Source organism: Physcomitrium patens, chromosome 23 (assembly GCF_059467195.1).
Source record: "Physcomitrium patens ecotype Gransden chromosome 23, ASM5946719v1, whole genome shotgun sequence".
NCBI classification, from domain to species: Eukaryota; Viridiplantae; Streptophyta; class Bryopsida; order Funariales; family Funariaceae; genus Physcomitrium; species Physcomitrium patens.
Genome location: NC_143432.1, coordinates 9,322,593 through 9,337,951, shown reverse-complemented (window position 1 = coordinate 9,337,951; position 15,359 = coordinate 9,322,593). Strand labels below are relative to the sequence as shown.

General features: G+C 37.2%; 2 protein-coding genes across 2 annotated transcripts; both read right to left on the bottom strand.

Annotated features, from left to right (window-relative positions):
* Positions 1–6,379: 6,379 nt before the first annotated feature.
* On the bottom strand, positions 6,380–8,977 carry LOC112275912 (uncharacterized). The gene is made up of 3 exons (XM_024506670.3): positions 8,693–8,977; positions 8,148–8,383; positions 6,380–7,989 (listed from the first exon to the last, which is right to left on the bottom strand). The coding sequence occupies exons 1-3, from the start codon at positions 8,724–8,726 to the stop codon at positions 6,709–6,711; spliced, it is 1,551 nt and encodes a 516-aa protein (XP_024362438.1). The 5' UTR covers positions 8,727–8,977; the 3' UTR covers positions 6,380–6,708.
* Positions 8,978–12,333: 3,356 nt separating this feature from the next.
* On the bottom strand, positions 12,334–15,078 carry LOC112276211 (uncharacterized). The gene is made up of 4 exons (XM_024507322.3): positions 14,532–15,078; positions 13,514–13,781; positions 13,115–13,219; positions 12,334–12,898 (listed from the first exon to the last, which is right to left on the bottom strand). The coding sequence occupies exons 1-4, from the start codon at positions 14,822–14,824 to the stop codon at positions 12,785–12,787; spliced, it is 780 nt and encodes a 259-aa protein (XP_024363090.1). The 5' UTR covers positions 14,825–15,078; the 3' UTR covers positions 12,334–12,784.
* Between the last annotated feature and the right edge of the window lie 281 nt (positions 15,079–15,359).

The following is a 15,359-nucleotide window of genomic DNA, read 5'->3' as shown; positions in this document are numbered from 1 at the left end:
TGGATTCATTTGTGCAGAAATAGAAAATGGTCCAAGCCTTTGATAGTCCAATTTATCACAAGGACGAGTGGTCTTGATATTACGATGAAGTAGCCATACCTTATCACCCAAGAGGAATGGTGGTTGTTCCTTTCGATAGACATCTGCATTGACCTTTTGTTGTTCTTGAGCCTCTTTTAACTGCACCTTCATCGTTGCATGTAGCTCTGATTAATGAATTGCCAAATCTTTCGCAGCAGGATTATCAACTTTTGAAAAGTCAAAAGTATCAAATTATAGATGATAACCATAATTAGTAAAGAAAGGTGTTTGTTTTGTAGAAGAATGTACCTTGTTATTGTAAGCAAACTCTACCAATGGCAAAAGAGTTGTCCAATCATCTTGTTGGTAGTTAATGATACATCTTAAATATTGCTCTAAAACTTGATTAACACGCTCCATTTGTCTATCAGTTTGAGGATGGAATGCCAAAGATGGTTTTATATCCACTTTAAGAATCTTGAAAAGAGTCCGCCAAAATCTTGATACAAATTGAGTTCCCTTATCTGATATAATATCCTTGAGTAATCCATGATAGTGACAGATATTGTCAAGAAAGAGCTTAGTTTTTTCTTCACTTATGATATATTTTTTACATGGTACAAAATAAACCATCTTGGTAAAATGATCTACTATCACAAATATAGAGTCATCAGAACTTGAGATTGGAAGATCCGTGATGAAGTCCATAGAAACAGAAGACCATGGTTGTTCTGGAATGGATAATGGCTGAAGAAGTCCAAAAGGTTGATGATGAGGAGTTTTTGATCTTGAGCAAACATCACATGATTGTACAAAATCTTTGACTACCTTCTACATTTGAGGCCACCAAAAATCCTGAGATATCAGCTCCAAAGTCTTATTATATCCAAAATGTCTTACTGTTGGGAAGTCGTGACGAGCTTGAAGAATACATAAACGTGCTTCTCCTTCTGGAACATATAGGCATCCTTCGAAATAGAGTAGGTTATTCTTGAATTCAAATTTAGACAGGTCATGAGATTTAGAAGAATTATTCTTCATATCATGAATAAGAAGCTCTGAAGACATACTTAACTGGACTTGCTTAAAAAAAGTTAAATCAACAGTCAATGTTGATTTTATTGCTCGAAGATGAAATTGCTCCGGCTTCAAGAGAACCATTCTTTGTTGCTCAAAAGCTGCATTTCCTTCTTTTGGTACAAGATAAGAACGTCTAGACAAGGCATTGGACAAACCTTGTTGTTTTTTTGGCCGATAAGTGATGATGAACTCGAATCTTGATAAAGACATGCTCCAACGAGCTTAACGACGATATAATACGCGTGCTGACATAAAATACTCGAGGTTCTTGTGATCCATATACACGGTGATTGGATTCAAAGCGCCTTCTAGATAATGATGCCATTCTTGAAAAGAATCCACAATTACAAGAAGTTCTTTGTCATGGATCTCATAATTGATTTCTACTGCTGAGAATTTTCTTGAATGAAAGGCTATTGGATGAAGTTTGTCATTTGTTCCCATTTGTGATAAAACCACATCCAAAGCAAAGTCTGATGCATCTGTTTCCATAACGAATGCTTTGGAAAAATCAACACAATACAAGATTGGTGTAGAAATAAACATTTTCTTCAAAGATTCAAAAGCAACTTCTGCTTCTTGATTCTATTGGAGTTTGTCTTTACAAGTCAAACGTATAAGTGGAGCTGCAACTCGAGAGAAGTCCTTGATGAAGATCTGATAGTAGTTGGCAAATCTCAAAAAACATTGGACATCTCTTACCGTTTTTGGGATCTTCCAATCTATAATAGTTTGAACTTTCTTAGGATCCATCATAAGTCCATCATTTGAAATGATGTAACCTAAGAAATCGACTTGAGTAGTGTGGAATACACACTTTTCTATCTTGGCATAGAGTCATGCATCTCTTAATTTTTGTAACACATGATGAACATGAAGATCATGTTCTTCTGGATTCTTAGAATAGATCAAGATGTCGTCTAGATAATAGACCACAAAATCATCCAAAAACTCTCAAAAAACATCATTCATTAAATATTCAAAAGCTATTGGTGCATTCGTAAGTCCAGAAGGCATGACGTTGTATTCAAAATGTCCATACCTAGTTTGAAACGCAGTCTTCCATTCATCTCCTTCTTTGATACGTACTAGATTGTATGCTCCCCGGAGATCTATTTTTGTATAGATCTTAGATTGATTCAGCTGATCAAGAAGTCCAGATATTAAAGGTAGTGGGTACGTGTTCTTGATGATAATCTTGTTGAGTCCTCAATAATCAACACACATCTGTAATGATCCATCTTTTTTCTTCACAAATAGAATTGGAGCTCTTGCCCCAGATTTAGAATGGTGTATGAAATTCTTGGCTAGATTTTCTTCAATATACTCCTTGAGTTCAGTCAACTCATTTTGTGATAAACTGTAGATTGGTCTGAAAGGCGGTTGTGCTCCTTCTTGAAGGTCAATTGAGCAATCATAAGGACAATGTTTTGAGAGTGTATGCGCATTCTTTTTTTTGAATACATCTTAAAATTCTTGATATTGGCTTGGAATGCCACTTGAAGTCTTTCCACCAGTAGAAACAGGTGTGGCATAAATAATATATGGTGATTCTTTCATAGCAGCATACAAGAAAGTTTTTGCACCTATAAATATGGGTTTAATTGAACTAGACTTATGACTCTCTACTTGATTAACTACACTGTTAGTTATACTTTTAAAAAAAGTAAGATTTCGAGAAGTCCAATCTATTTGATGATTGTATTTTTTTAACCATGATAAACCTAAAATGATTGGATTAGAGGGAGATCTAATGATATTAAATACTACAAAGCTTTTATGACCATTAATTATTACTTCTATAGGACGGGTTTTGTGAGTAATATCTCCAGAAGACAATGGACGACCATCTATGACTTCTACATGAACATGTTTAGTTTTTTTACTAAAGATATGCTATGTCTTTTGATAAATTCTTCATCTAAGAAACATGTCGAGGCTCCTAAATTTTAGAAGGCAGAGGCTTTGTAATATTTAGGTCCTAAAATAACATTTAATGTAAAACAAAGAGAGGGCTCTGAGGAGAAAATAGGACCTTTACTAGATGTTGTGCAAGGTTCCAACCGCACGGTCCCTATTGTAACTGGACAAACTCGTTTTCTGACATATTGTCTTCTTTGACAGCCATACTCCTCATTTTATGAATGCATCATTTCTTTGGACAATATTGAGTAGTGTACTTTGGTTCTCCACAATATAAACATAATCCTTCTTGACAACGACGAGTCTTTTCTTGCTCAGTAAGAGGTTTGAAATATATTGCATCAATTTGCATATCCTCTACTTCTGAATGTATGTGTTGAAGAGGTGTTGGTGTTGCCATTGATTTATAGTAACATTGAGGTCTACTTGTACAGTTTTCAGATCAAAATTCAAAAAGGCGATTGTCGCACTTCACAGCAAAGTCAATTGCTTGACTCAATGTTTGAGGATCAAGTAAGTTGAGCATTAATTTTTTTACATCATATTATAATCCGCAGAGAAATTGGCTAATAAGTGCGACATCATTCCACTTGATATCAATTGCAAGTTATCGAAATTGTGAAGCATACAACATTACTGATCGATTGCCTTGTCATAAAATATGGATCTTATTGGTTGCAACATGAATTGCATCATGTTTTCCATACATGGATCGAAACTTTGCTAGAAAAGCCTCTAAATTATCCAATATTGGATCTCGTCGTTCAAGAAAAGATGAAAACTACGATAGTGCTGAACCTGAAAGAAGCGTACTAATGAATCTATCTTGCGATCCTAGAGTTGGATAGCTTTGGGGTTGAAGTTCAATCAGAAGTTGCACTTGATTGATAAATCCTCAAAACTTGGATCTGGTGCCATCAAACTTCTCAAGTAGGGTAATTCTTGGTTCTCTAATATTAGAAGGGCGTTCCACCATAGGAGAAAGGACATGGTTTGGTACAGATGTTGAAGCAGCTCCAACCATTTCTATATCTTCACTTCCTGCCAATCTTGTTGCTCCTTGTGGTGGTAAATTGAGTTGATGCATCGCAAGCATTAACTCTCTCAATTGCTCTTGCATTTGTGCCATTGCACTCTTCATTTCAACAAGTTTTGCCATGATAACACTTAGAAAAGAGAAGATGTCTAATATCGCTCAAGGCAAATAGAAGAGAGGACTTGAGAACAAAGAAAATACTAAGGACAATTTCAGTTTAGAAGAGGGTAATTCGTAACTTTTAATATGCTTATATCTTATCAAGAAAAAGGGGTAATCCACTCTTAATCAAGATTAGACAAAACTCTGATATTGTAGGTGTACTCTTGTCAATCTGTCAAAGAGAAGAACTCAATGAAAAAATAATTCAGACAAGTGAGCCTTCACTCAAAGAAAGATATAAATAAACAAGTATGTATATTGAAAGAGAAAGTGGAATGGCTATTACCAAAAGACAAGAAAACTAGAGACCCTTGAAATTAGACTGGAAGCAAGAAAGGAATTGACAAGAGTGAAGAGGGCCTTACTCTTGTCTCTATATATACTATCTAACTAGGGGCTACCTGGCGATGTTGTATAGGACCTCGAATATGTGTTGACTTTGTAGGACACATGCTTTGACTTACAAGGCAAGTCTTTCTATGTGTGGGCCACATAGTTAGCTTGATCTTCAAGCTAACAACATGTGTGGCATGTGGCCAACTTATTGACTACGTTTCTAATCCAAAAAGTCAATTAAAGACACCTATGAAGTCAAAGTAGCATCTATGAAGCTTCTAGAAAGCTTCTATATTAAATACTATAAAATTAACTTACCTATTTGTATATGTATTTACTAGCTTACATGAGTATGTCCGTGACACTATATCTTAAACAAAAAAATAATATTTTTTTATTTATTCATTTAAAATTTTAAATTATTATAATTTCTACTCTTTTTATTATATATATAGACATACATGAATAATTTTATTTTTTAGATTTTTCTTTAAAAAATAAAAAATTTAAAAGAAATTTATAATCTAAAAGTAGTTAGTTGTTTTTACTAGAGCTTCTAACTTTGCCATGATTAGAAGAAAGTCTTTGGAAAAGTTATAAAACTAAAGTATTTAAAATACTATATTGTTTAAGGGAATTGTTAAATCAACCCGCCCATCATTATACATTTCTCATCCTTTGTACACAAATTCTTAAACTCAATCATTTTTGAACAGTAAATGGGTCAATTTAGCACATAAGCATGTAGATTTATCTTTATTCATAGAAATTTTTAGACCCACTCATCATTATACAATCCCTACCCTCAATACACAAATTCTTGAACTCAATAATTCTTTTAACAAATGGATTGGTTTAGCAAATGGGTGGGTGGATTTAACAGTTCCCCTGTTTTATCGTAAGAAAAAGTTTGTAGATTATTATTTTAGTTTATTTCAATTTTTTTGTAATATAGATTAAAATATTTATAGAAATTATATATACATATATATATACATATATATATATACATATATATATATACATATATATATATATATATATATATACATACATAAAAAATAAAAATAAAAAAATAAAAAAATAAGATAGATAAATAAATCAATTCCTATCCTATTAGAAAGTTTTTTACTCATTCCAATTAAAAAGCATACTTTTTAGATGTCAAAATATTAGAATTCACAAGTTGAAACCAAATAAATTATGCCTTGAAGGACATTGATATCAATGCCAAAATTAACTTTAATAGAAAAGTCATAAATTTAACAAAACAGTCCATTTTATAATCTTCAAGTGATTCTTACTCTATTCTAACAACTTTCATCTACATTACTATTTTATAACTCTTTGCTAAGTTCAGATTTTTAAATATATATATAATTAAAGACACATATTTGATTTTTTAACTCATTTAATTTTAAGATCTTACTATTTTAAATACCTAAAATCTACCTATCTATGCTACATAGAATCTTTGATGGCACAAATTAAAAATAAAACGAACCAAAATTTTGCCTTTGCGTGTTATTAGAATATATCAATTAAAAATAGTGCAGGTTGCGTATTTCAACAGCTCTTCTCCAAGTAAACAATTACACAGGGGCGAGGAATTCCCATCGGAAGCTACGAAATTTCATTTCAAAGTTTGCTACCCTGCGGTGAACTTGTCTCTCGGGACTATTGTTCATGGAAGTGTATGTTTCTGCATTGAACACGATGCTTTTGGCTGTGAAGGCTGAGGAGAACAGACATGATATTGGGAAGATGTTGACGCATCAATGCACAAATGTTATCAGAAACGTAGGCAACAGTAGAGATTGATTGTACAAAATGTGGAACGACTTTGCTGTGTCATTCTTTGCGTTTCATGAACAGCGACTGGATCAAGTCCGGCACAATTTACAGAAGAAATTATTTATAATCTCACCTTCACACTCCACGTACTCTACTATAGCAAACCTAATATAAGCGTCCAAATATCCTTGCTACGGTACCGGCGCCGGTAGCCTCATACCACAACAGCCATGCACTTGCAAACGATGCAAGTGCATATACAGTGCAAGCTGGAGCATTCGTATAAGAACTAGAAATGTGTAGTGGTAATGGGAAAAACTTCGCATCGGCATCTATGTCCGAGGCAAGGATCGAATCTAGTTTGTTTCAGTGTGAGTGCCAGTGGCTCCGGTGGTGGCATCGTGTGCAGGATCAGCCGGTGACTTGGGGCCGTATCCAAACAATCCCGTGAGCTTGCCAAAAATTCCGGGCTGAGCTTCGTTGTGAGCAGCTCCAGTTGGCGTGGAAGAAGTGCTGGAAGTCTGCGTGGCACTGGAAACAGTGTCCGTTACCTTCGCCGGCAAGGCACCAAGTGATTCTGTGATCTTCTCGCTGAGAGCCTTGTCGTCCTGATTGGGCGTGGTGGCATCAGCAGTGGTGTCCTTGGCCTTCCCGACGTAGTCCTTGGTAGTGTCGGTGGTGCCTTGGGCGTAGTCTGCTACGGTATTCTTGGCCCTTGTTCCGTAATCCTTTGCAGTGTCAACAGCGCTGCTGGTCGAGTCCTTAGTGGTGTCAGTGGCACCGCTGGCGTGATCCTTAATTGTGTCTACAGCACTGCCCGTCGAATCCTTAGCTGTTTCCGTGGCCGACGCTGCGTCGTCCTTCGCAGTGTCAGTCGTAGAGGACACATGATCGTTCGTGGTATCAACTGCATATCCCAGATAACCCTTCGCTTTATCCACCAAGGAGGGTCCCTCCGACGACTGGTGTAAGCCTAATGTGTCTGCAACGCTGTCTTTCGCCGCAGTAGCAGTGTTGGTAGCTTTCTCCGTGTAAGTTTCAGAGTCATTCGTGGCGTTGTTCAGCTCGGATGCTTTCGACCCTGCAGCGTCTTTAGCCTCGTATGCCGCATCTGTGGCACTTTGAGGACGCTCAGAAGTGGAATCCCCGGAGAAAGTTTCTTTCGTCTTATCAGCGACATCACTACCCTTCTCAGCTACTGTGTCCTTCGCATCTGTGGCGGCATCGTATCCTCGGTTCCCAATCCCCTCTGTTTTGTTGTTGACTTCTTCGACAGCCTCGGAGGACTTCTCCGTGACAGATTTGTCTTCGGGGTCCATAGGTTCGTCTTGGGTGAATCCCGAGGCACCGGCGGTGGCCGCTGCACCACCGAAAATAGTATTCTTTGCTCCCTCTGAAGCCTCTGAAGCTTTCTCAGTGATAGATGGCTCGTCGGTCTTCGACTCAGGTTCATAGTCAGGGGTCTCATCTAGACTCAATTTTCCGACGTCTGGTGTTTCAGGCTCTTTAGCGTCGGATTCCCCAAATTTGAAGGGTGTGCTTTGACTGGTTTCGAAGTCGCGAGATTCTGTCTGAGGGGCTGTGTATGGCGTCGTTTGAGGGGCATGGGAGGGTGAAGCAGATGGCGATGAAGAATCCTGCAATTGCAATAGTCAAAGAGAAAATTGTGAGGCTCGGATAATTCAGCGTTGTATTCAACGAAAATCCATCGCAAATTTAGTTAGAATTGTTTAAAAAAATTGCTTAGATATATCTGTTCCAAAACAAGATATAAATAGCGATATTGAATTCTTACATCACTGTTGCTGCTCATTTCCTCTCCTTCATCCTCGTTATCGACAGTGGTAGTACCATCGGGGTTGGTCTTCTTCTTACCAACCTTGTGCTTGATTTTCGAACCGGCTTTCTTGGTTTTGTCCTTCAGCCTTCCGAAAATCGATGGTTTCTTGTGACCACCGTCGTGGTAGCTCGGGCTGTTAGGATCGATGTGGTCAGCTGACTCGGCCGTAGTCAAGCCAGTCTGCTGTTCTCCTGAAAAACAACCAAATATCTAACAAGTTCATAACCGAAATCGTCGCAAAATCCTCTTCATCCCCCTCACTACTAACGATGAAATTTATTCAAGCCAAGACAACATCCAATACTCCGCAGAAGCTCATACCCCCTCAACAATGAAACAAAACAAAAAAAAATAAACTGAATAAACAAACCAACCTTCCATTCATCCATCCATCATGGCCATTCCCACATATACCATTAGGAAACTCACCCATCCCACGACTCAGCTACTCCACAACCCCCACACAAACAACCACACGTAATCCACGAAAGGAGTCTCACCAGAAGTAACCATGGGCTCGTATCCTTGCGACATCTTGCACGCCTAGCTAGTAGACTCCAACGCAGCGCCCAAGGAAAAACCTGCAACTACCGACAGGTCAGTCGATCGAGCTACACACACGCACACACTAACCAAACAGATGGCAGAGAAGCAGGAAAGGGGGGAACGAGCCCGTGTGTGTATGTGTCTAGAAGTGCGGTGACTAGATCGCAGTTCAAGACAGAAAGAGTATTGATTAGAGGTGCGGAGGAAGAGGAGCAGATCCAATTGACTGAAATCTAGATCTCTATTGAGAATGAGAGAGATTGAGTGCAGGGAGCTTATAAGCCAGTGCCGGGTGGCGAAACCAGGCCCTTGCGGATCATCGCTACGTGGTGGCACCAACTGGGTGGAAGCTCTACGGCGCGACGTGTGGCGCCGAGTACAGCGAAGCAGGCCCCCGCGACGACTGAGTCGGCGCTCGCGCCGCGACCGACCACGAGAGTGGGTAGGGCAGGGCCCGGGTCCCCTTTCCTTCTCTTCACTTGCTTCATCCTTTCTCACTCACACTCACTCTTACACTCACTCTCTTCCTCACTATATGTGTCTGTGTGTCTGTGTGTCTGTGTCTGTCGTCTGTTCTTTATCGTCGTGGGCATTATTCATGGGCGTGGGCCATGAGAACCTTTGGGGTGATGAATCTGGCGATATCATGCGGACTTTCGTGATTGTTGACGATCACTTGTGGATGGAGTTGCACAAGCGGTGGTACTGCGTGTGGGTTTGGGCTCTCGTTTGAGCAGCCCTTTCGAGTGTTGTTGTACATTATCTGGACTTGGATTCATTAGAGGATTTTTTTATTTTTTATTTTTTTGTAATTTGTTGTAAAGTTTATTGGAAGTGCTTATTGTGATGGATTTTTGCTAGGTGGATGAGTTATTGGTGTTTTGTGAGTTGGCTTTTTTTTTAGTTGAGCTGAGGTTGAGACTTGTTTGAAATGACAAACTCACATTTAATGGAGAAAATTTTATTATATATATATATATATATATATATATATATACATACATATTCATATATTTGACTAATATTTTTGTCTTAATGATTTTTGTGATTTTATTATTTGACCAACCAATAGCAAGGAAATTTTGTTTATTTTTATTTTTTAGGAATATTGGTTGCAAATATTCATATGAGATGAAAATTTGAATATTTTTTTTAAAATTGGTGTATTTATTCATCTTAGTAGATTAAAGATGATAAAGATAGAAAATTGTTAACATTACATCTCCAATTGACATTACTACATCCTATGTGATCTCCACACAACTTAAATTGACTAAAATGTGAACATTTCTATACTTAGGGCATGTTTGGTAGCTCAATATTTAATTCCAATATTGACCCAAAAATAGAATAAATTTTTAAATAATTTTACTTTTCAGCAAAAAATAAAACAATTCGCTACTTGTTTTTTCATAAAATATTCATTTTCTTTTTCTCAACCACCACTTTCTTTCTAAAGCAAAGAAAGGAAAAAATGTGCAAAAGAAAGAGGCATATTATTGGCTAGTTGTCTACCAGGAGGTCACTCAACGTGTAGCAAAATCGATTGAGGATGTAGTATTAATAATTCTCTAAAGATAATGAGCCTAGATGCAGATATTTTATCTCAAAAATAATATTGCATACATAATAAATAATAAAAAAGAATAAAAAATAGGCTTTCATCAATGCTTGAATTTGAGTCCAAGATCTTATTTGAGGTGAGCTTTTCACTTACCACATACTAAAGTCCTAACTCATGATTTATTTTTTAAAATTTTTAAATACAAATGTGAAGAGTAATACTATTCTTGTTTATTGCACTTTAAGCTTAAAGAGCAGTAAGCAAAAGCAACAACATATTTCATTTGGTTCAAATTTCACTTGATAGACAATATCATTTAGTAGATGGCATTTGTTCATAAGAAGCAAGTGTTAGGGTTTTTTGCCTAAGTGCCAACCAACAAATACATTTAAAATATTTTATATGTAGATAACAACTTTATAATCTATTTCTCTCTTCCAATCAATTGCCTTTGTACTAGAATTTGTTGCACACAAATACTCATAGTTAAAAATAAATAAATAAAAATAAGAAAAATCACAAAAGATAAAGTATAAATATTAGGTGATCCTATTTTTAAAAATATATCTATTTAATATAAAACACACAAAGCTATTTCTAATATATTTTTCTAAAAACCACATCTAAACTAAAGATTTTTAATACTACATAATTTATATTTTAAAAATTAAAATACATAAATTATTTTTTAAACAAGAAGTTAATAATTTTAGAAATAATAAATAATAATCTCTCCTCAAAATAAGAACCTTCCATTAAAATTAATTATTAATGACTATTTTGACTCATTAGTAGAAACCTAAGTATTCTTTAACTCTTGATAAAAATAATTTTTTTCTTTTTTATTAATATTAAAAATAAATAAATTATTTATACTTTTAATTATAACATAATATATATATTATTATATCAACTATATGCTACAATTATTATGAAATTATAATTAGTATTATAAAATTACTAGCCATCACATTATTCTTTAAGTTTGTTCTTTATGAATAATAATCATGGATTAAAATAAATAAATAAATAAATAGATAAAAAATAAAAAAACTTCAAAGAATTTGCAACAAAATATTTCTTTGACTTGTTGTGTTTTTCTCTACTATTTCATTTCAAAAGCTCTAATTAGTGTGAATTAAGATAGATTTATTCTTATTTAATATTGAATATTAATTGATAAAAATGAAGATAAAAACATAGATTCATTTTTCTCTCTTACTTTAATCTTCAACTTTAAAAAATAACAAACTTTTTCTTTCAACAATTAACCATTTGATTTCTAAATTGCTTGTCCTCTCCTTCCTACTTTCACATGTCTCTTCTTTATTATCAATCAAAAACAACTTTTCTCTTGTTGTCATTTTATTCTCATAATAAAATGACTTAATTACTCATTATATTCTATTAAATTTTGTAATATTCTTTCCACCTTTTCTAGCAACCTCTACTTAAGATAAAGCTATCTACTTTTCCTTTATTAGTAATCTTATCACCTAAAATTTTTTAAAATATTATACTGTGCTAAAACACTTTTCTTTTTTGAAAATGTATACAATTTGATTTCTATCTTTCGAATCCATATTTATCTTTTAAAAATATAATAAATTATGTATCTCGTATTTACTTATTATATGATTTCTTGTTAAATTTTTGCAAAATTAGGTAAGTTGTAAAATTTCTTGCTAAGTTGATTGATGTTAGAAGAAAAAGAATTATAACAAGATTTATGACAAGTATTGAGGCAATTAGCAGGTAACTTCAATTTTGCTTCCTATTTTAATATTTAAGATACTGAGCAACCTCATGCACTGGACATTAAATAACGTTGTCCCACACGCATTGCACCCACATTGTGTGAAAGTCATCGGTGTCCTTTCTGTTTTTCCCGATGCTAAGATAAGATTTAAGGACAAAAAGACAAATATTACACATAAGGTATCTTCATGCACACAGATAAAGACCACTCAGTCATTCATGAGATCCTCCGGCGTAATAACTCCTTATTCTCAACATCAAGGATTGCCATAATGAATGAAGAAAGACACTGCGCCACAATCCTGGAATTAAGATGGATTTTGTCGTATACATATGCCGGTTTTTAGAATTACAATATATTCTTGACAAAGCTACACCTCCTAAAGACATGAGCCTTTATTAAGCAGTCACCATAAAAATACTCTATGGTTTCAACAACTCCAATAACCCTAAAGAGCTCATACTAATTTCAAGTATCACGGCATAATATGATACGTTTCAGACTATACAGAGATGCAATTGCAGGCGGACAGGGCATTCCCGCGCAATACCGAGCAGTTTCAAGTACAAAGTAAACTTGAATGTATCATTGAGATCACTTCACTTCAAACATTAAAATCCAGGATTCAAGACTAGGGTCGAGCTGAATAGCTCCTCGATGTAGAGGCTGAAAAGCTAGGAAATAGAATCGCGGATTTTTATTTGAGAAGAGGTTGAATTCAAACTAAGACCTACCAAAGCACTTCGTGATTGAAGACACGATCATCGAAGTCAAAAATTGCATGCCAGCGGTTCCTCCAGGGAAGTAAGACAGTAGGTAATACAACAATGCAAGCACCTGGAACGCACAAGGAACAAAATGTCTATTATTGAAAGGATGAAGCAAATATCATCAACACATGTTCAAAGCACAAAATAATTCGTCGATACAGTTAGCTACAACAGAAACCAGGAAGTAAATTTATCAAAGTCTGAACATAAACAAACCACCAGCTACATAAAATCGCACATCATAAGTTCATAAAGCGGAAAGATGAATGCTGAAGAAACAAACCTGAATAACAGCAAAGAACACAGACAGTATGTAGCTGTGGAGGACCATAGACACATATATTGTAGCTGCCATGCTTCCAATAAATCCTGCTGTAAACGGCAATCTCTGCATTCTCACAAAATTTACTTGTCACAATATGCTGACAAAGTCAACTTTGTAATCATTACAAAGTCAGGTTGTCAATAACGTGAAACGGGCATTCCCAGGTAGAAATCCACTCAGAGCACATCATGACATGATTGTGCACACTAACGCATTGTGTCTCAAGAATAAACAATTCACGGGCATACTTTACACCAATTGAACACAACTCTTACAAATAATTCATACAACTGTTTGCTGAGATTTGTGATGGTGAAACGAAGGAACAGACAATCAAGTTGGCAGATGAATCTTCACCTCTTTGGAAATCATATGAAAAAACTGGGCTTTCGGTCCTTTAAGCGCGAAGAAGGAACCGACTATAAAAATACAGCCGATAGTGAAAGCGATAGCAAACTTTTGGGGAACCAGGACAATGATGGGCAGGAACATGAAAAATGCCATAAATATAAAGAACACCCCCGCCGCTATCATTATGGCAAAAGCAGTCAACGCCTGCCTAGACGGCACAAATTGGGTAGCAGACTGCACATTTGCAGGCAGCTCACGCACTCCTTTCGTGACTCTGTGGCAGATTGAAACAAGAGTTCAGCATTTCAACAAAGATGGCGCATACGCTGCGATTGTTGCACTGAAAGAACAAACTCTCAATGACTGATCAACACCCGCCTCCAATGCCATATGCCTCATTGAAAGATCCAACTAACTCGTGCGATATTGCAACCAATTATTAGTAGCTCTGTTCAGAAAAAACTATTAAAGATTTATTCCCAGGCTATAATCACTCTCTCATCGACTAAGTTTCAGCACCTAAAGGTCTAGATGATCACACCGTGCTTTCCCTCAACCAAAACACGCCAAAAGGCTTTCGACACTTTAGTTTTCAAGAGCAGTATTTCAGAGATATGTTGTCAGCACTTGTTTTCTGCCCACGCATACGATCGACTAAATCAACCACGATTTTCAAGATAGCGTAGAACTTGGCATGACGAGAGGAATAACATGTTGGCATGACGAGAGGAACTACATGTTGGCATGACGAGAGGAACTACATGTTGGCATGACGAGAGGAACTACATGTTGGCATGTAGACCATATCGGCTGGTAATATTGAAAATGAAACAGAAAATGAAGGGCGATTTACACCCCCAGCTGATCTAAATTTCTACACATGCAGGAATCGATCTATCTTCCAAAACCAAAATAAACACAATAAAACGTATCCAGCTCGTGCAACCCCGCTGAATCCTGCATTACACAGACGAACCGCAAAGTTTTTTTTATAAAAAAAACAAAAACAGAAGGCGACACTCACGAATTAAAAGCACCCACGATGCTGGAATTGGCCGACTTAAGCAACGGCGCGAGGGTCTCCGATACCCCAGACTCCAGATCTCGCCCAGTGGCACCCTGGCCGGCAGGCTCCGGCTGCGACCGCGCGGCATACGAGTTCCAAGCAGACAAGACACCACCCGATTGCGCATTCATGGGCTCCGCGGAGCTCGCCGGCTCCCGGTTGAAAAGCTCCTGAACTTTCCCCTGCAGGTTGAGATCCTGGATCTTCCCCTGGATGTTCAGCTCCTGCACCTTCCCTTGCACCACCTGCATCTTCCCCTGGAGGGCACTCCTCCATCCTGCCAGCGTCGCCCCAATCTGGGGCGGAATCCCGTCGGTCGCCACTGTCGCTGCCTTGCTTCCAACCTCCCCCCAAACCCTAAATCCACAAACCCTCTACCAACTTTTCCTCCACCTCGCAACACGATCAAACAGTTGCAAATCCTAGCTCCTGCCTGCACACTCACTGTGCTCTCTGCGCTCTCGTAGTCGGGCAACGCTCGGGGAGCGAAGAATACTACAAGCAAGCAGGAAAAGACGTGACACCCAAGACCGCTTTCGCCATAGCCAGCGCGAGCTCACAGCCTCGACACCGACGACCCTCCGAAGGCTCCAGACGAGGTGCCGCTGCTGACTAGGTTTGGGGAACGGGTGGCAGCCAATCCCTGCGCTGCTTTTCCCTAGGCCACTTGGGCTGGAATGTCCCAACTTGGCCGATGTGGCACCAAAAGTTGGCCCTCGTTTCTTTTCCATATTTAGCCCTTTCTCCACTTAGAGTTATCCGCAATTTTTTTTTTTTTTTTTTTAA